The sequence below is a fragment of the Arachis hypogaea genome, chromosome 2 (genome assembly GCF_003086295.3).
Source record: "Arachis hypogaea cultivar Tifrunner chromosome 2, arahy.Tifrunner.gnm2.J5K5, whole genome shotgun sequence".
In the NCBI taxonomy this organism is placed as follows: domain Eukaryota; kingdom Viridiplantae; phylum Streptophyta; class Magnoliopsida; order Fabales; family Fabaceae; genus Arachis; species Arachis hypogaea.
This window is the reverse complement of record NC_092037.1, coordinates 11,176,102-11,199,767: the sequence shown is the minus strand read 5'-3', so window position 1 is coordinate 11,199,767 and position 23,666 is coordinate 11,176,102. Positions and strand designations below refer to the sequence as shown.

The 23,666-nt window shown below is 26.5% G+C and overlaps 1 protein-coding gene across 1 annotated transcript; it reads right to left on the bottom strand.

The window, feature by feature from the left end:
* Nucleotides 1–4,344: 4,344 nt before the first annotated feature.
* LOC112737424 (guanine nucleotide-binding protein subunit gamma 2) lies at nt 4,345–8,397 on the bottom strand. The gene is made up of 4 exons (XM_025787333.3): nt 7,997–8,397; nt 5,566–5,618; nt 4,913–4,957; nt 4,345–4,823 (listed from the first exon to the last, which is right to left on the bottom strand). Exons 1-4 carry the CDS (start codon nt 8,141–8,143, stop codon nt 4,739–4,741), a joined length of 330 nt encoding a protein of 109 aa, XP_025643118.1. The 5' UTR covers nt 8,144–8,397; the 3' UTR covers nt 4,345–4,738.
* Nucleotides 8,398–23,666: the final 15,269 nt, after the last annotated feature.

Below are 23,666 nucleotides of genomic sequence, written 5' to 3'. Positions count from 1 at the left end.
AATAACTTGCTAGTTTATAATATAGTGCTATATAACTGAAAAGTAATTATTAGATTATTCTAAAAGTAAAAATACTAATAAAAGATCTACTTTTAATATATATCTAAAATAAATAAAAAATATAAACTATTATTATGATATTACTTCTCTCAAAAATTTAATTTAATAAAAAAATTTTAGTTAATAAAAAAATATATATCTAACAGGTATATTTATAAATGCTTCATAGTAGTAGTTGATTTTCCCAAAGATTTGACTGTATTTTTTGTGTGGAGCCTATATTATTAGTTCTTTCTAATTTTGAATATTTATACGTATTTTAACACATGATTGTAAGTTGTGTAGGTTTTACATGTCAGTTAAAACATTTTCCTGTTATTTTTATTTGTAGTGTATATGTATATTTACAACTTATTTTTATTATATCTTCGATCGCTATCAATTACACATTAATGTCTATATATTATAAACATTGTTGTGTGTAATAATATCTTCCATCTGATGTCTAGTCATATTAGTTTGATGATAACAATTTTAATTTGTACTGAAAATTAAAAATTAAAAATTAAAAATTTTATACAAAATTACAAACAAATAAAATAATACATAATAAGATTTGAATCATGTCAAATAAGAATTATTAAAACGGTATATTTCTTTTTTGTGACTACTTCCCAAAACACTAATGATAATATGGATTTATTGCAATTACGTGAATTTATCCGTAATAATTTAAATGATACAAAATAGTAAGAATTGAAATCTTAGGTAATTAAGAATATAAATAAATAAGTAAATAATAAAATAATAAAAATATTAATTATTTTAAATTTTATTTTGGAAAAAATGATAAATGAGATAATAATAACATTTCATTCTAAATGACTTGAGATAAAATTTATTTTTAATATACCAAGGAAATTTATAAGAGGATAAAGTGAAAGTGATGTGAGAATAAATGAATAATGGAATTGAAAATGATGTTTAACGGTCCAATTCTGTACAAAATTGAGGAATATGCCATCAAAAAAGGACTTATATAATCCATTTTAGTTGGGACGCACTTTCTTTTAACGTAAAAATATAAGTATTTTCGTTTTGAAAATAAATAAATAACCAAAACATTTCAGTTTTCTTTAAACAAAAAATCTTGATTTTTCATAAAATTTTATGAATTTATATTTCACTAGAAACAATTTTGGTTCCAAGTGTATATCTAGAAGTGTATATATTATAATCTCAAAACATTACCAATAAAAATACCCTTAGCTTAAAGTATCATTCAACCTAACTAACATTGTCATTTAATATTAATATATTCTAAACAAGGTTTATTAGCAGTTATTTAATTATTTTAATTAAAAATAAATAAATAAGTCTCTGATTTTTTAAATTAAAGACAAATAAATTTTTAACTAATTGAAAATACAAAAATATGTTTGTCTTTTAAGACGTAAGATATCTAAATTTTTGTTATCTAAAATATATAAAGACAAATAAATCTTTTAAAAAATTTAAATATCTTATATTTTAAAAAATAATAAATATTTTTATATTTTTAATTAATTAAAAATTTATTTATTTTTGAGTTAAAAAATGAAAGATTTATTTATTGTTTTCTATTTTTAATTTGATTGGGAAGCGTAGCCATATGTTATGTGGCCAAATGCAATGCCCTTAATTAGCTCTCTTTGGATACCTTATTGGAAGATGCAAAACATGCATGGCATCATCATCATATGCTTCATGCACACTCCATGGACCCATAACTACTCCATCTTCATCGTGATGCATGCAATATATATAATGCATGGTCAAGCACTCCATTTACTATAATCATGGGAATTCATGTTTTCCACACATTTCTTTGCGAGTTCAGAGAAAATGCTCACTTTTTGCATTCAATAATAGGTTCTGACTTCTGACAAATGATGATGCAATGGTCTTGTTATGTTCTGCCATATTTCTTCTACCAAGCGGATCTTGATTAATTTTTATTTTTATAAATATTTTAAGATTTTATTTATTTTGTGTCTTAAAAATACATACTAAAATTATAAATTAAAAAAAAATATTAAAAAAATTAAAATTTTAATATATTTATTTTATAATTTTTAAAAATTTTAAAATATTTTATTAATAATAATTTTATCATATATTTTTAAGATATATATTAATTAAATCTATATTTTAATTTTTCTAATAAAACAAAAGAAAGTGCACAAACTAAGCCACGACTAACAAAAATGGTGTTTTTATTTAAAATTTTAAAAAAGGGGAGACTTGTACATATATATGTGCAATGAGTGCCATTTGCATATATATTGAAGGGAGAGATTCACAAGTGGGACATATTTAGTGGCAAAAGAGCTGGAAATTTTGGCGTGGTCAGATTTGAAGGGAAGTAAATTAAATTATCTAACGACTTTTAATTTTTAATTTTACGTGTAAAATCAACTGTAATTAAATTTCACCGCCAAAAGAACTTGTTTCTCTCCCCAAGGATTTTCCTCTTTTAAAAATTTAATATAACAAGTTCAATTGATATTTACATGCAAATTTATCATTGACAAAAAAAAACGCTATTTAGTATTTACTAATATTTCTAAATAGTATTAAATATTTTTTTAAAAATTATTGATAATAATGTTGTGCTTTTTAAGAAAGAGAATAAGTATAATATTAATTTAAATTTATCTTTTTATATAAAAATAATTCTATCTATTCACATAATTTTCTATTATTATTATTAAGATTACTTTTACTTTTTTACTTTTTTTTTTGAAGAGTTATTATAATACAGAAAAATGTTTATTTTTTTTCCCCATCTCTAACCGAGACAACAACATTTCGTATATCAAAATGTTAATGAATGCTAGTATACTAATTTTTCCCTTTCATCTTCTTCTTACCAATTGCTTATATAATTTGGGTTTAGAGGTGACATGCAAGATGCAATTAGATTGTGAACAAATATATATGTACGACAATAAATAAATCGATTTTATTTTCATCATTTAATATTGAAAACCAATAATATAATCAGCTGGCAAGACATTAAAAACTAAATTAATACAATAATTTTAAAACAACATATAGGCTCCAACTAATCACTATATATAGAATAAGTAGGAATTAATGTTAGTTTGGATTTATTTGAATGCTGTATAGGTGGAGGGCATGCCGGCCACTAATTTTGCAACTTTATTCATTTGTAATAAGTTGTATGTCAGTCTTAACATGCAGGCGCACTTTAGATAATTGAGATTTTTTTAGATCAACCATTATATATATAGCCTAGCTCCAAGGACTGGGATTATAGATAATATTTATATGTTGTGCATGCAGCAACAAAACATATTTGACTAGTCTTATATATAGTCCTTTATGTTAAAATTATTGGTTGGTTAGGTTGATCTTTAATTTTAGTGCAGAAATATCAACCTTGTACATTATTACATCTGCTTTCACATATATTAGAGAGTACATGCAAAACTTAATATGCTTTTTAGAATCTACTTTCAGTGCTGGGTTAGTATAATTGGAAAATTAGAGAGATAATAGGAGTTTGAGAGAAAATATTCAAAAGAAAAAATAATAATGAAAAAAAAAAACAGTTTTAGAACCACTGAACCTGAGCCTCACCTAAACCAAAAACTTATTTTTGGAATTCCAGTTGAAGGACTTTAGATAGTGCCAAAAAAGTTTCAAATCAACAACACCCCAAAAAAGTGTTTGATTTTCACCAAGTAGGGTCAATAATCATGCTTCAGCCCAAAAAAAAAAGAATCAATTTTCATGCACCTAGAACTAATTTTGGGAAAATTAACACATTGTACTTTTTATCATCATTATCATTTTTAAAAGGGACTGCCAAAACATAAATCAGTTCTACTAAAAATAATACTTTACGCCTATAATCAACTCTATAAACATAAAGCTAAAAACATTTTTTTTTCTTGTTCAACCAATCTTAGACAAACTTGTACTCTTAACTCTTCTCTAAATTCTAACTACAATTGATTGTATTCACTATTCAGTTTCAAATTTGCGTGTCTTCACATAAAACTTACTCCTTTTACCTTCCAAGTTCCAATCAAATAAAGTTAATGAAAATATTTGTCCGTGAACACAAGCAGTATAACACAATCATAGACACAATCACTGGGTATGTATGGTTGGAGGTAAAAGGGGGATAAAAGATTGTGTAGAATTGTACATAAAACTCAACTTTGCACCCGAATTTTACCCTTCAAATAAACATACCTTAATTAGATCTAAGTTAACATAAGCGGATTCTTCATGATTATCATGCACCATTCTTTTGTGCATTCAAGATAAAGATAGCAATCCAAACATAACATTATCTAATGGCAAATACACTTGTTAAATGGTCCACAAGAATTCTCTGATGAAAATTCTATAAACAAATTTAACAGATCTGCTTGTCAACTCTTCAAACCATTTTGAAGCCCTTCCAAATGCCAACTCCTTGCAGGTTAAGACACATGCACATGCATAACAGTTACGGCCAAGGAGAATTAACAGTTGAACTCTGATAACATTTACATTGGTAAACACAAATAATGATACTTCTCAATTGAATACAGATGATGAATGTGCATTCACAAAAACCTGGATTAGCATGCATGGTTAAAATACTTCATCAAACAATTATTAAAGTTCCAGAATCAATTTCGTCAACATGCTGCTTCCTATATTCACAGAAAACTTCGTGTCAAACTATCCGACATTGACATGATTGTGGATCCTGAGGCCCTTCAAACCATCTATCCCATAACAGGTTTACTGGTCCATTTATTCTGTTATAGAAGAAAACTGATGATTACACATTATGCCTACAATCAATTATTTATTTAATACAAATAAAAGTGAAGGTAATGGAAATTACTCTGGCAGTAGCGGATCAGGCTTAGTGTCCATACTTTTTAGCAAGCTGCACTATATCAAGTGAAATTGTTTATGCCGTACAGCATAACATAGCAACAGCAACAGCAACAATAACTAAGCATTGTCCAACTGGGATAGGTCAGCTATATGGATTAAATGACCCCAACTAGCCCTAGCATAAACCAGATGCGTTTAAACTTTTTTATACCTAAATCTCTTTTAATAATCTTCTTCTAAAGTTTTCTAATTTTTCTCTTTGCCTCTAGCTGCAAAACCACCCTCCATCTGATCCTAAACTGGATTCTCGAGATGCCTTCAAGCATGTCTATAATACCTAAGATGACATTTTATCATCTTCTCTAGAATCAGTGCGCTACTATCATCATTCCTAATCTTAACTAGTCTAGTGTGTATAGCATAACATAGATAACCTTTCAATGAAGCTAAGGGGAAATATGCTAGGTTAATATTCAACCCCCCAAGTTGATAAAAGGATACATCAATATATAAACTATTATTTACAACAATTTGCTGGATTGAAGAACCCAACAAGAATTTATCTATTCTGAATTCAGATGCCAAGTTGGCCTAAAACAGAACAATTTATCAAGATTTCTTTCCAAGAAGAGAAACAAAAGTTTGGACAATACTTACTCCATGCATATGTTTGACACGTTTTCTGTTTTCTCAAGCTCTTCCAACTCTTCCTGAAATAGTCAAGGAAAAAAATAATGAATGAGAAATGCAGGGATTCTGCCTATGTTAAACCTTTTTTGCAAAGATTTACATAGCCAATTCCAAGCCAAATAGAAAAGGAGGTAGCGTTAGGCTATCAACAGCAAATATAGAAACTTTGTCATAATCTTTATTGCCTAGATCAAAGAGATGAAGCATGAAAGGAAAATGACTTTTGACAGCAGCTAAACATTGGCTTAGACATAGTATCTTTAATGTGAAGGTAAAACTAGGATGAAATATTAATCGACCAGTTTCAAAATAGTTTACTCATAAATTAGACCCATGAAAATTCTCACCACTCTACTTTTACCCACAAATCAAACTGACGCCAAAGGGAAACACTCAACATGTAAGATGGCCTGACATCAATGTAAGAAATTCAATAGACAAATGAATGAAAAGTAAGAAGAAACACATGATATCTTGCTTGGAACCCAGAAAGCAAACATGACAGATCATGTTTCCTCTATAAAATTCTATTACCATCCTTATCCTCTCATTTTAACTAATAAGGAAATGGAAAAAGAGGGATACATCAAATTTCAACTATGTATATTTCACCATCAAGAATTTGGACTGATTGGTCCATATATACTAGGATGGTTAATGCATCACGTTGGATTCTTCTCAACATATAAACACATATACTAAGGCTAATGATGATAAATTGATAAGCCTAAAACCAGATCAAAATCAGGTTCCTATATATATATATATATATAAGAAAAAAGGAAAAATAAAAAAGAGCATCACATACCGTCATACACATCAGGACCATCAAACTGAATCCAAAATTACGCAATATCATATACAATTAGGATAATTTCTAATATACTTTAAAATGCCAATATTACTCTGCACTTTCTAACTGTCCAAATTAGAGAAATTTTTATGTACACGTTTTACCTCACACACTTAGCCGACTTGGGGGCTGATTCGTTCATTTTCAAATTCTCATATTTTAGGAAATGTATGGGTTTGTTAAAATAGGTTTCATTTCCAAAGGCAGGAAAAATGGTCAAAATGTTTGGTTGGTCTATTTTCAAAATGTATTTCAATATAAATTTAAAAGAATAAACTATATTTTTTATTAAATGTTCAAATTAGCTGAATATTGTGAAGCTTGTTATGAATTGTCTTTCATCTTCTTCTCTTGTTTGTTACTTACTAAATTTTACTACATATAAGGTTATTATAGACTATAGAGATTAAAAAAATTAACATTGAAATTAAAAATGAAAAAATGAAAAAAGCTGCAAAGAACCATTAGCAATTGGTTAGAAACTTAGGGGTAAAAAAAACCATGTAGGTAAGGTAATTGAAAGAAGTCTAGGAAAAAAAGAATTAAAAAAATGCCACTTTTGATGATCAGCGATTTACCTACAGTGCCATTGGGTTTTCGTTGGAAAACATTTCCAACTTTTAACATTTGAAACGCGGAAAACATGAAATTATCGTTTTCAGATTTGTTAATTTTGAGCGAACATGTTTTCATTCATTTGAACAAACGTCAAGCCCATTTTTCATTTTCTTTGAAAATGAGGATAGAAAATGGGCAAACCAATCGGCCCCTTAGCTAGCACACACAACTACACCACTGGATGACTTATGAATTAAAATTTTATAGATCCTACACCTATGACCTCATATGTACCAAGTAGAATGAGTAAAAATCCAGCCATGATAGGTGTATGCTAAAAATTAACCACAAAATCAACCACTTGTATAACATACATGTTGAAATACAAAATTCACATTGAAAATAAGTTAAACAACATATGTGTTTATACACAGATATATGGTAGCTGATTTGGTGACTTATTTTTGGTATACACATAGCATTTTTGGTAAAATTAAATGTATCTTCAATTTGATATCCAAGTTAAAATTCAAATTTTTTTTTTATTTTTTAATCTCAACCATTGCTCATAAAGTTTCCAGCAGAATTCTCTTCAAATTAATAACTCTAGACTATAAAGCTCTTTAATCTTTCTATTACAAGCAAGTTTCATCTTAAGTTACAGTACAATTTTCCCTATTTTTAATCCAGAAGAAACAACATTTTGCTTTGGGATTTTTCCTTCCCACTAACCACACATTCTCAAATCTCTACTATTTTTAGCACAAGTCATATCAAATCCAACGAACTTACTATAAGTATATTAGCAACCACGCAAATAAGGAAATAAATATTTTCCCCGAACAAAAAAGAAAATAAACAATTTCACTAACATACATCCAATTTTAACTAGAAATATTAGATATTGGATACTACATTTTCTTTTCCCCTAATTTATCCACACACAAAAAAGAACATTGTACTAATTTTATTAGGGTAAAAAAACACCTGAAGAAATTTGGAATCTTGTTCGAGACGTTTCAAGTCGGCGAGAATTCGGTGCTTTCCTTGTTTCTGAATCCCCCGTGCACCCTCAGCTGAAACGGGAACAACGACGGTTTCTTCATCGGCAGACGACGCCGTTTCAGACGCCATTACTGTTTAACCACACTCATCCACTTCTTCTTCTGCTTCTTCAAAGAACTTCACTGCGTACATGTGCTGTTAAGCGCACTCATGAATTGAAATCAAATACACGCATAAAAAATCGAGCTTTTTATTTTGTGGTGAAAATGAAAGAGGCTAGGTTTTGGGAATTTGTTTAATTAAGGGTTTTTTTTGGCGCCTTGTCTTTTAAGAGCTTGAAATGAAAGCTGAGGTCAGTAATTGCTAAAACGAGCTGAATAATTAAGTGTTTATTAAATGAACCACATTTATATAGGTCATTAGATTTTATTAGATAAAAATAAAAGGTTAATATAAAAAAGAATATTGATAGACTCTAATAAATATAAAATATTTTAGTACATAAATAAATGTTTTAAATGACAATACTTTAATACACAATACTTTAAACGGCAATAGAATCTTTTATTCTTAAATAACTAAATATAAAATATATCTATCTATAACAATATATAATGTCAATACTGAGTTTTTGATGTCTAACTTTTTTCAATATTACCTTTAATTATAGAAGTTCTCCATACATGCATGCGTAGTTGTTCCTGTTTTCTTTTTATTAAAAACTGCCTTTATCCCACGACAGAACTTAAAAACTGACTTCAATAGAAAAACTGCTAGTACTTACTCAATTCTTTTTATTTTATTTTATTTTTAAAAAAATTGGCTTTACCCTAGGACAGATTTAAAAATGATTCACTTTCAACTTATTCACTTTCAATAAAAAAAACTATTAATACGTACTCAATTTAAATACCGATTCACTCTCAATAAAAAAAACTTCTACGCCTTCAATCATATTTTACGCAAGAGAGTTAAATATCTGTTTTACTTTCAATCGTGCTCTTACAATCGTTTTTCTTCTTTGCGTCTTGCTACCTTATGTTCTGACAAATATAATTAGAAAACTCAACGAATCAGCAATTACATTATATCAACTAATATAATTCCTATTTCAAATTCATTCCCAAGTACAGGATTAACTACAATTAGACAAATAGTCAGAGCCACCCATCATCATCGTCATCGTTTTGTTTCATGTAACATAAAAATAACTATGAAATAAAAATAAATTTATTGCTCTAAATTATAAAAAGAAGTATCGAGGGTGATATATGGACGGCCACCCAGGCTGGACGGCCACCCTCTTATATGCCGTCCACTCGATGTATATATGGAACTCTGACAAGCACCCGCTCACGTAACGGCCGTCCACTGGCAAACCCAGCTGGTATGCCACGTCCTGGAGTGTGATCGTGCACTCTCCGAACGACATATGGAACGTGTGCGTCTCGGGACGTCATCGCTCCACGAATGCACTGACAAGGGCCTCGTCTAGCCGGAACCATCGGTCGTTCAGCCTTGCAAGATGGTATAGACCTGCCATCTGCAAGTACGGAACGTATCTGTCATCAAGTCGCATGCCCTGCTGCCGCCGCATGCTCCTAATGCATCGATGGGGCTGCGCACAAAATGAACCGCATAGTTAGAACCAGCATAAAAACCAACCACAACCGTAAGCAGCACGATAAATCATCAACAAACCATTCTGCTAAATAAAACCACATACCCTAAACCACTAACATAAACCGCTTGCATAAACCACTCGCAAAAACCGCTAACATAAACCACCAACATAAACCACCAACAGAAACCACTAACTTAAACTACTAACATAAACCACTAACATAAACCACTACCCTAAACCACAAACCTAAACCACTACCTTAAACCGCTAACTTAAACCACTAACATAAACCACCTACATAAACCACCAACATAAACCATCAACATAAACCACCAACAGAAACCACTAACTTAAACCACTAACATAAACCACTAACATAAACCACTACCCTAAACCACAAACCTAAACCACTAGCATAAACCACTAACTTAAACTGCTAACTTAAACCACTAACATAAACCACCTACATAAACCACTAACATAAACCACCATCTAACCCACATGCAAAACCACTAAGGCACAAATACCGCTAGAATAAAAAATAGTTCCGTATTAACCTCCTCGTTGATGACCCCGGCTATATGAGCGACTCCGTCCAAGCGATATAACCGTGCCGGATCGTCCCCCATGAGCAGAGTATTCCGTTCAGGTCTTCCTCGGAGAGAATCTGGGTCGTTTTCTCTGAGATTTTGTGGGGTAGGAGGGAGGAATAATAGTTCTAATGAGGGTGATTCGAACTCCTTATATAGCCGAATCACCCCTAATTCGAACCACCTTGGTTCGAATTATGAAGGAGCATGCCAAGGGTAATTCGAACCAGGTTGGTTCGAATTACATGGTTTGGTTTCGAATGAATAATTCGAGATAGACCAGTTCGAATTACGTGCATGATGAGTTCGAACCACCTTGGTTCGAATTACGTTCAAACTTCCTCTCCCCTAATTCGAACCACCCTGGTTCGATTTAGTAAGGTTTGTAGTTCGAACCACCTTAGTTCGAATTACATAAAGATAATGTTTGGCTTATTGCTGAAACGATTTTCGGTTTGGCGTATTTACGTTACACACTTCTTGCCTTGGCTTATTATGGTTTTTTACCCTTTTTTAATATAAGAATGCAAATGCATATTTTTTTATTTTTAATATTTTATTCCAAGCATCTACATTAATTTGAAACGTAAATATATTTTTTTTGAAACGTAAATTTGAAGTCATTTTATATACAAAACTACTACGTTATAAGATAATTACAAAAAGTTGTCAAACATAATAATTTTATTATCAAAATAGTATTTATATATTGTATTAAATTAATGTAACATAATGATTTTTAATATACTTTAATTTAATTTTTTTAGTTTTTATTTTAATTTATATTTTTATATTTTAAAATTTTGGTAATAATATATATTTTTATAATTTTAAAATAAAATCAGAAAAAATTTGACTTAAATACAAACATAATGATAGAAAAAGAATACAAGAATATTGATATTTCATCTCATGTTTTTAAATACATGGCATAAATAAAAATGAATCATTCTTACTATAAAATTACTGTCCATTTAAAAATTTAACAAATGCCAAAATTTGATCACGGTAAAATGGGTCATAATTTTATAAAAAATCTAAATACTATATTAAATATTACAAACAGTAATTGGATAAATAATTTTTAAATTATAAAATTAAAAACATAGATAACGCTTTACATATTTATATGAGTTACTGAATCAATTTTTATTGAACAACCATCTTAAATATGAATTATAAAAAGATGCTACTATATCAACCAATGATAATAATCATAACACACGTAATATTATTTATTATTAAAAAATATATTAATTTAATAATATTAAATATGTAATAAATTCTTAATGTGAAATGTTAACATATAAACACAAAAAATAAAGATAAATTAGAGTATAACAAATAAACTATTTTTTAAAAAATATTTCTGCAATTTTAACGGAAAAAATACTCATCATATTGATAATTTATCATAATAAATTTAAAAAATAAATTAAAAAATGTCACAAATTAATAGACGATATTCAAATTTTGAAAAAAATCAATAGAAAAAAATATAATAGAAGCATATTATTTTTAAAATATTCTCTGTTTCAGAATAAAACTAAACAAATTTAAAATAATTAAAATCACTTTTATACGCGACATAAAGGTTACCTTTAATCATGATAACTAATTTTACTCTTATGAATTCAAATTATGCTTATTGTCTGTATTGCTCTTTAAAAATATAGGTCTGCAATCACATTATAATGAAGTTGTTTAAGTAAAAGATGTGGTGATGTCCTAATTGATTAGTACCCTATATATTTAAAACATGTAATAACGTCGTTTTAAGTCATTTTGCCTGTACATTAAATCTTAATATAGAAGATTAACAAAATTATTTAAATTAATTTATGCGATTTGATTTGATTTGATTTCTGAGAACTAATTTTTAATTCTTTTAAGATAATCTACAACATATTAAGTTTGTATTTTTTTTATATAAGTGTAGGTCGAGACATACACCACTCCTACTAATTCAATGCCTCAATCAATCTCTTATAATGAACCAGTTACAAACAATGCTAAAAGCCATGCAAATATGAATAGTTAGTACTCACTCACTCTACTTATATTTTTAATATTTTATCTTCATGGCATAATATTCATTTAAAATATTTTTTGTATTGAATAAATTAAGAGGTTTGATATTGTACACTACTATATAAAATGCCTAATGTCAAACAAAATTATGAATTCTATAATAAAAAAATAAAACAAATAATTAACAAATACTATAAATTTTAAATAGGCAATACATTCATAAGACTAATAATAACAATAACTTTGTAATAAAATTTTGGTAACAACATATGTCTTTTAAAATTAAATAGTAAAATTAGAAAAGATCTACCTTAAACACAAAACAACAACTACTGAAAAATAGTACAAAAATACGTCTTATTTTATCTCATATATTTATTAATGTATTGTACAAATTATATGGATCCTTTTTATTATAGAATCTTTATCCAATTAAAAATTTAATAGATAGTAAAATTTGGTCATGGCAAAATGTGTTCTAATTTCTTAAAAAATATCAAAATACTATATTAAATGTTACCGGACAAATTTTTATTGAATAACTAATTTAAGTACAAACTAAAAAAATGGTACTACAAATATTATTTAATGATAATAACCATAATACACATAACATCATTTAGTGATAAAAAATAAATCTTAATTAAATTACAGTAACTAGATAATAAGCTCTTGATGATAAAAAAACTTATCAAATTAAAATTTAATAATGTATGGAATATAACATAAACACCAAAAAAAAATTAATAAAGTACAATGAATAAACTAACTTTTAAAAATATTTTTGCAATTTTAGCGGATAAAATTCTCATCATATTGTTATTTTGTCATAATAAATTTAAAAAATTAAATTAAAAATATTATAAATTAATAGACGACATTCAAAACTTTTAAAGAAATACAATAGAAGCATTATCATTTTGAAAATATTTTTTGTATATTTTAGAATAATTGAGAATAAAAATTTACTCTATCTAATATTTCACCTCATATATTACTTAGAACTTTAAACTATGACCATTTTATATTACCTCTTTATTGTGTGGTTTTATAATTTAACATTTTAAAGTGTTTTACAGTAATTTTAATTTCAACAAAATATGATATAAATAAGATCCCATCAATATTAAAATAAAAAATACTTATCTAATAAATTTAAAAAATAAATAATATATTAACAAAAAAATAAAATTAATTTTTTAAAAACAATAGAAAAGCGGCTGAATAGGCACGTTAATTCCTGTTGAGCCACTAATAAATATAAAATATATGAGTATTTTTTATTTAATAAAATTAATTATTATGCAATTTTTTTTTTAATATTAAAATAATATTTTAAACTATAACATAAAAATATAAAATTATTAAAATTTTATTTTATATTACTTGATAAATAATTAGATTATTATATTTCAAATTTATTAACTAACTACTTTTATTAAAGATATTATTATATAATATAATTTTAGATAAAAATATTTTTAAAAAATAATTTATTTAAAATATTATATATAATACATAAAAATATTAATTTTTTATTTTTTTAATTTTGTTTAGAAAAATAGAATAAATAATATAATTTTAAATACATACCTAAATAAAAAAAGTTAATATTTTTATGTATTATATATAACGTTTTAAATAAATTTTACTTTTACAAATATTTTGATAAAAAATTATATTATATAATAATATATTTAATAAAGTAATTAGTTAATAAATTTTAAATATAATAAACAAATTATTTGTCAAATAATATAAAATAAACTTTATTCATTTTATATTTTTATATTGTAGTTTAAAAAATTATTTTAATATTATAAAAAAAATTGTATAATAATTAATCTTAATGAATAAAAAAACTTATATTTTTTGTATTTATTTATTTTATATTTTTTAGAACAAAAATTTTCTATCTTTATATAATAAAATATGTGATATATATATATATATATATATATATATATATATATATATATATATATATATATATATATATATTAGAGGTGGTAAAACGGGTCGAATCCGTCGGACCGATCTGCCGAACTCGTTAAAAAATGTGGGTCGGACTAGATTTTGAAACCTGTCAAATTAAAAAAATTCGCTAAATTATGTATATATGTTCCAATTATGTGACTTTATTTATTTTATTTTATTTTACAATTTCGTATATATGTTTAAATTATGTGACTTATTTTTTAAAATAAAGATGGTTTTATTGACAAATATTATTTTGAACAATTTTATTGAAGTTAAAAATTAAAAAAAAATAGTAAAAAATTATATTATAATTTTAACTATTTTTTATTTGTATTTAATTGTTTAATTATTTTTTTGTTAATTTTAATTAATTTTATTTAAAAAAAAATAAAGTCAAACGGCTAACATTTTATACCCACTTTATTTGGCAGGGCGGGCCGACCCGTGCCGCTTATGTTGCGGGCCTAGGTGAGGCGGGCAAGTTAAGGCAGACCGGTCCGCATTGCCACCCTTAATATATACTATCTAGTAATTTTTTTATATATTAAATAATTATAATCATATAATAACATTAAAATCAGAAAACATATTAAATCTCTTACAGTATAACTATTTAAAATATCATTTTAATATAATTTTTTTAATATCATAAAAAAAATTTGCATAAAAATTTTGCAGATTTGGCGAATTTTTTTAATTTAACAGGCTTTAAATCCTAGTCCGACTTACCTTTTTTAGCGAGTTTTACGGGTCAGTTTGACGAATTCGACCCATTTTGCTACCCCTATTATATATATATATATATATATATATATATATATATATATATATATATATATATATATATATATTAAGAAGATTATCACATATTTTACTATATAAAGGTAGAAACTTTTTGTTCTAAAAAGTATAAATTAAATAAATACAAAAAATATAAGTTTTTTTATTCATTAAGATTAATTATTATGTAAACTAATTTTTTTATAATATTAAAATGATATTTTTAAACTACAATATAAAAATATAAAATAATTAAAATTTATTTTATATTACTTGACAAATAATTAGATTATTATATTTAAAGTTTATTAACTAATTACTTTGAAAAATAAAAAAGTTAATATTTTCATGTATTATATATAATATTTTAAATAAATTATATTTTTAAAATATTTTTATAAAAAATTACATTATATAATAATATCTTTAATAAACGTAGTTAGTTTTTTTTTTTAACCAAAGATAAGACACTCGAAACCGCAACCTCTTAATTGAGTATGGGGAGACTGTGCCATTTGAGCTGTTACTCATTGGCAATAAATGTAATTAGTTAATAAAATTTAAATATAATAATCTAATTATTTGTCAAGTAATATAAAATAAAATTTTAATTATTTTATATTTTTTTTAACCAAAGATAGGAGACTCGAACCCGCAACCTTTTAATTGAGTATGGAAAAACTATGTCATTTGAGCTATAACTCATTGGCTTTATATTTTTATATTAGTTATAGTTTAAAATATTATTTTAATATAATTTCTTAATATTATAAAACAATTTTGCATAATAATTAATTTTAATAAATAAAAAATACTCATATATTTTATATTTAATTATTTAAGAATAAAAGATTCTATTGCTGTTTAAAGTATTGTGTATTAAAGTATTGTCATTTAAAGCATTTATTTATATATTAGGATATTCTATATTTATTAGAGTCCATCAATGGTCTTCTTTTATATTAGCCTTTAATTTTTATCTAATAAGATCTAATGGCTTATATAAATGTGACTCATTCAATAAGCACATAATTGTTGAGCTCGTTATAGACATACCCATAACTAATAAGTAATAAGCGTATTGGCGCGTATGATGAAAATTTCATAATTAGTTATCGATATTTTTTTTTGTCACACTATTCTTCAATTCCACAGGGGTTAATGTTTGGGGTTTTTTTCTTTTTAATATTGTATTATTAGAGGTGAAATCCTTTATCATGAATCAAATTGTGTGTTAAACACAACTATGGCCATTTACAAAACGTCAATGACGTTTTGTGTTTCTTCAATTAAAATAATATATTTTTAACAAAACGTCAGTGACGTTTTGTGTTTTAATAATTAAAATAATAGTTTTTATTACAAAACGTCAATAACGTTTTGTTTTTTTATAATTAAAAAATTTTTTTTACTACAAAACGTCAATGACGTTTTGTGCTACCACCACAACTATGTAAAACACTAAAATAATAAAATATTTTTGTATTTCACATTAAAATTAATCATATATAAATTTTTTAGCCAATGTTTGGTGCTATTATTTTGATAAAAAAAAATTAATAAAAATAGATTTTTTTTATTTTGTAGTTTGTTTGGTAAATTTTTAGTAATAAAAGTAAAAGTATTAGAATAATAAAAAAATATCTTTTTTGAGAGATTACATTTTATATTTTAAATTTATTTTTAAAAAAGTATTTTGTAATCATTGATAGACAAAAATATTCTTACTAAAATTTTAAAAAGACATCTTTTACTCTCTTTTTTCCTGAATAAATGTATTATACATTCAATATCTCCTTCATGCCTTAAACTTCAGAACCAAGTTTCAACTCAAATCGCAATTCTTCTAGTTCTCTTCATGCTATCTTTTTTATCTATTTTGTGTTTTCAATACATATCTGAAAGTAAGAAAAGAGGAAATATGTCAATGAAACAAAAATTTTGTGACAGAACTTGCATTACATTGTTTGGAGAACCTTTCATCATAGTTTTTCAAATGTCAGGTTGCATTGCTATGCTTTGGTTTATGACTTTTAAGATATATGATATTTGATATTAAAGCATTAATTTTTACGATAAAAATAATGTGTTGGTGCTGATAGACTGAAACTTTTAACTACAAAAGTCCCCTGCCAAACCATATATTGTGCAACAGTATGCAATAAACAATTAACATCAAATAATGGAAAGCAAGTGTTTCAGGCTTTGGTGTTACGTTAGCTACTCAAAGGAAACTTATAGAATCTACTTTTAAGAAGTTGGGATAATAACAACACTTACGAACTCAAATATATGAAAAGTCTTAATTAATTCATACACAATTAACGCAATTTTTATTTTCTTTTGCTATAATCATACGTGATATCTTTTATTTTTGTTTTTACTTTCATAGATGGAATTATATTTTATACAATGTTGACCTTGGTTTGATGTTTGAGATTTTTTAGAATTCTGTATCTAATATTTTGAGAGCATTATTATGTAATATTTTGTTGAATTCACTATTGTAAGAATCATGTAATATTTTGAGATAAAATCTTTAATGATTTGATATAAAATATAATCATATACAAATATAAAAAAATATATACTAGTATCAAAATATAAAAAAGTAAAAAATCTGAAATAATTCACAAATAAAAACATAACATATTCGTTTAGCTTTTGTAAAATATATATATATAAATGTTGAAAGTTCAAATATTATTGTTTTTCTACCCACTCAACAATAAATCATTAGGTTCTTTTCTTTTACCCTTTCTTCTTCATATTGTTATTATTATAAGCTTTTTATTATTGTACGTTATTGTTATTTGCTCTCTTTTATTTCTTTTACCATTTTTTTTATATTGTTATTATTATTTGCTTTCTTTTCATATTATCTCTGTCTTCATATTACTTGATGTTATTATTATTTGTTTTTTTATTTTTTTTATCATTTTGTCATTATTATTAATTTATTTGTGATTTTTATTTGGTTTTTTTATCATAATATTTTATTTTATTTAGTGTGTTATTATATTCACGGTTATTATTTATATTACAATTTATTTTATTAACGTTATACATTATAAAATTTGATATAATTTATAATTTATATAGTATGGCTCCAAAACTAAATCCAAGAAGAGATTCTAATCAAGTGAATATTGAAAACGAAGATGCAACAAATGAAGGAGAAGTAAAAACTGTAAAAGTAAAATGAGATGATTGGAATACTGAAATATTTTTAACTATCTGTGTGGAAGAGATACGAGATGGTAATAGGCCTAATAAACATTTCAGCAAAATTGGTTGGAAAAATCTACAAAAAAAAGTTTAGAGAGAGAACAGGACTCCCATATGTGCATAGACAACTAAAAAATAGATGAGATGCTCTTAAATCTTATTTTCAATTATGGGCTAAATTAGTTGGACAAGAGACAGGTCTTGGTTGGGATCATGAGAAAAAAACAGTGTTAGCTTCTAAATCTTGGTGGACTGATAAAATTAAGGTATGTTAATTTTGCATTATAAAATAATATAATAAGTTAATTTTATCTTTAAAATTTATTAGATATCTTTTATATTTATTCTTTTGCATATTTTAAACAGATTAATTCAGAGAGTGGAGGTGACATGAATTATATAAATGAATTTATTGAAGAAGACATTGCTAATTATACAGTTGTTCAAAGTCCTATTAGAGAGAAAAGAAGGAAGACTTCTAACAAAAAAGTTGAGAAACAAGTTGGAATAGCATCTAGATTACATGACTCACTTGATCATATTTTAGTTGGTGTGGAGTCAAAAGCTACAACTAAGGGAGATGATCCTTACTCCATAGAAAATTGCATCAAGTTGCTACGTAAATTACCTGGCCTAAAACCATATAGTCCACAATTCTATTTGGGAATTAGATTAATGGCTAAGCCACAATATAGAGAAACTTTCATTGTATTGAGTGATGATCCCAATCAACAACTTGGATGGCTAGAATCTTTTAAATTGGATGACATGAACCATCTCTAAACTTTATTTTTATTTTTATTTTCTGCATGAATTCTTATTATCGTTATTGTTGAACTTTAATTTAGTGATAATATTATAATTTGTGTTTTGATTTTATATTTTGAAATTTTATTTAATAATGATATGTGAATAGTATTTTTTGCTTTGTTATCTTATTTTTCATGTTAATTTAAATTATAGAGGATGAGTGATTATGAAACAGATAATGATACTGAATATGAAGAATATGAAAAAGATTACAAATTAGCTGCTATATTAGCTATTTGTGGAGTTGTCAATTATTACTTGCGATATGTCTTCAAATAAGAGAAAAGGACTTCAAAACTATCAGGATATCAATGGCTATTAGAATTAAAAGAAGGGAATAAAATGCAATTTTTTGAACAATCTAGAATGAGAAGATCAATGTTTAATCGTTTATGCAATGATTTGGTTCTCAATTATGGTTTGAAATCCACACGAGGTGTGAGTGGAGAAGAGATTGTAACAATATTTTTATACATGCTTGGGCAAGGAGCTTCTTATAGAATGTTAGAGGAGCGATTTCAGCATTCAGTTGAAACTATATTTCATCAATTTCATCATGTTCTATCATGTGTGAAGAAATTGGCAAAAAATATTATTAGACCTATTGATCCTAGTTTTGGAGACACACCTAAATATATTATGGATAATGATAGATATTGGCCATATTTCAAAGATTGTATTGAAGCTATAGATGGTACGCATATAGCCATTCATGTTCACCAAGATGAGCAAGTACGATTTATTGGTAGAAAAGGAAATACTACAACAAATGTAATGGCTGTGGGTGATTTTAATGTGTTTTACATTTATATGGGCTGGTTGGGAAGATTCTGCATATGATACAATAATTTTTATGGAGGCTCTTCGAACAAAAAAGCTAAATTTTCCACATCCACCAGAAGGTTAGTTATGTCATTTAAGTTTATTTCGAGGTTACATTCATTTTCATGATAATATGTGGCTTGATTTTTGTATATTTTTAAATATATTTCAGGTAAATATTACTTAGTTGATGCTAGTTATTCAACTTTTAAGGGATTCTTAGGACCTTATCGTCATACAAGGTATCATATTCCACAATTTAGACTAGCACCAAATTTTAGATCAAACAATGAAAAGTTCAATTATTGTCATTCAAGTTTAAGGATAGTAATTGAAAGGACTTTTGGAGTATGCAAAGCAAGATGGAAGATACTACAAAACATGCCATTAAGAGCCAAATTTAAAACCTAGCGTAGTGTCATTATTGCATGTTTCACTCTTCATAATTTTATAAGAATGATGGATTTTGATAACATAAGTATTTTGCAAAAGTTTGAAGATATTGTTTCGTTACAAGCCAATGAAAATGACGGTACTACTGTAAGAAATGGATCAACAAATTCTGAAATTAATGAATGGAAAGAACCAATACAAGAAGATGTTCGAACAATGAAAGAAATAAGAAACAATATAAGAGATCAATTATCGGATCAAATAAATTAGTATAAATAATTATTTTTCTTTTATTATTATTAATAAACTCTTTTATAATTGAATATCTTTTTAAGTAATTTTATTATTATAAAAATATTTTTGTATTTTTGTATCCAAACAATAACATCATTTAAATAAGTACTTTTAACTAAAGTATCCAAACATAAAATCACTTTTACTTTTGTAAAATATCTTTTTTTTTTTAAAATGGTGCCCAAACAAGCCCAATATGTAAGTGATTGCATGTACAAAGTAAAATTTAAATTTTAACACTTACTTCAGCAGCAAATAAATTAACTCATCGATTAATCCAAACTGATTATTAGTTAGTTAGTTTAAATTTTAATTTTTTAAATTATGTTATTTATCTTAAATGTAGATTCTAAATTTAAATTTTAATATTAATTAATATTAACTAACTAAAAATTATTTTTTATACTTTTCACAGTTTAAATTTTAATTATATTAATTTTCTTTTGAAAGTGAGATGGGTAATAATATATCTAATATTGTAATTTTTAGTATTTTTAAAACTATAAAAGGAATCAAAATAGAGGGTCCGAAGTATCTCAAATTTTTTTGTTTTTTAAAATAGAAATTAGGGGATTCAATTTTTATACTTCAAATCATATTTTGGTACCACATTTGATATTAATAGCACAGCAGATTATAAAAAAAAAATACGATTGTCAATTCAATATCAAAAATAAAAATATTAATAAATTAGGATCTTTTTGTTAATTTATTATATTTTTTGAGTATTAATGATAATAATTTTCTATCATAGAATATGAATTTTAAATATTAATTTTTATGTCATCTTTATTTATATTGATAAATAAAAGATAGAGCAAAATGCACAATTAAACCAAATGGAAGACAAAATTACATAATTCTACCAAATTCAAAAACGTTACCTGAATCACCCAAACCATCTTCTTATGTAATTTGAATGAGCCACATTCGAATTAGAAAAACCAACAGTAATTCGAATTAGATCAATTTGAATTAGTAGTGATGTTTGTAATTCAAATTTGACCAATTCAAATTATGCATGGATGTGGTGTTAGAGTAGTTCGAATAAGATTGATTCGAATTATACATGCATACAGTGTTAGGGTAGTTTGAATCCGAGTGAGATAATTTAAATAAATTTATTAAAAAATTAATAATTTAAAAATTAAAAAATATATATTTTATTCCATATATTAAAAAAAAGCTAACAAAATATTTAATTACGAGACATTTTCAAAATATTCATGAGCTATCAAGAATGGGGAAGAGTATTGTATAGAATTCGAATTGATAGCTCATAAATATTTTGAAGAGGACTAGTAATTAAATATTTTGTTAGCTTTACTTTAAATGTATGGAATAAAATATATATTTTTAATTTTTAAATTATTAATTTTTTTAATAAATTTATTTAAATTATGTCACTCGCATTCAAACTACCCTAACACTGTATGCATGTATAATTCGAATCAATCTTATTCGAACTACCCTAAGACCACATCTATGCATAATTCGAATTGGTCAAATTCGAATTACAAACATCACTACTAATTCGAATTGATCTAATTCGAATTACTGTTGGTTTTTCTAATTCGAATGTGGCTCATTCGAATTACATAAGAAGATGGTTTTAGGTGATTTAGGTAACGTTTTTAAATTTGGTAGAATCATATAATTTTGTCCTCTATTTGGTTTAATTGTGCATTTTGTCCTATCTTTTATTCATCAATATAAATAAAAACAACATAAAAATTAATATTTAAAATTCATATTCTATGATAGAAGATTATTATCATTAATACTCAAATTATTCATATTCTGTCCCTCAACTCAGACTGCTCAGAAGTCAGAACAAAGGTGTAGGAGTCTGCAACTTAGTTTGGTTGCTTCGTTTTTTTTATTTTTCCTTCTTCATTCTTTGTTCTTCGATTTAGAATTCTGCTATTCAGATTGGTTTCTTCATTTTTTTTCGTTCTTCATTCTTTGTTTGTTGGTTTAAGATTCTAGTAGTGCTACTCAGATTTAATTGTTAAATGAGTAGCTTTGCTCACCATGTTTCTAAAAGTTGGACCGAACCAGCTGGTCTGACTGGTTCAACCTTGAGTCAACAGCATAAACGGTTTGATTTGCTAGGCAAAACCACTATCCAAAAATCGGAATCAAACTGCTGAACCGGCCAAAATTGGTCGAACCGGATTGTGACCTAGCCGGTTCTCATGAAACGATGTCGTTTCACTTTAAACAAAAAAAAGGGAAAGAAAGCACGCGTGAAGGAAAGTCTCTTCTCCCAAGTCCCAACCATTTCTCCAATTCTACCATCTCCTTCCTCCTCTCCAGAGAAATGGAAACCCTAGCTTTACTGCCACAAGCCGCAAGTCACAAGGAGTGAGCCACCGCCGTCGTCCGTCGTAGACATGGGTACGTGTGAAAGCACAGAAGCCTCTCCTTCCAACCCTAGAACCCCTTCTTCAGTTTTCTAATCTCCTTCCTTCTCCCCAAACAAAAATGAAAACCCTAGCCTCATCGCCGCAAGGAGCAAGCCACCGCCGCCGTCCGTCGCAGTCAGGGCCTTCTCTCTTCGTTCCGTCAGGGTTCTCCAAGAACAACACCTATTGGCTCTCAATCTTTGTTCTCTATCGTTGACGTCGTCTGCTCGCAGTCGTCCTCCGAAGGTCAGTGCTCGCTGCTAGTGCTTGTTCCTCATTTGCTCAGCCACGCTTCTGCGCCATCCGTCGTCCTGCTCGTGACCTGGTCTCGGTCTCCGTCTTCGTCGTGCTTCTGCTCAGACTGCTCAGAACAAGGTAATGGCTTCATTTTTTTTAAATTTTCGTTCTCTGTTCTTTATTCTTTACTCGGAACATTGAATTATTTTGGGATTCTGTTAATGCTACTCAAATTGAAATTTGAATCTAGCTGTATTATACTCTGTTTTTCTTATTTTGGATTGAATCATTGAATGATTAGTTGATTTAATTCACTGGTTAATCTTTGTTAAAATTGTGCTGATTCAGTTGATTTAGTTCACTGGTTAACCTTGTTAATCTTCAATAAAATTGTGCTATTGTCTGTTGTTTTGTGTTTTCTTACTCAATTGTGCTTAGATTTTGACTGTATTGAC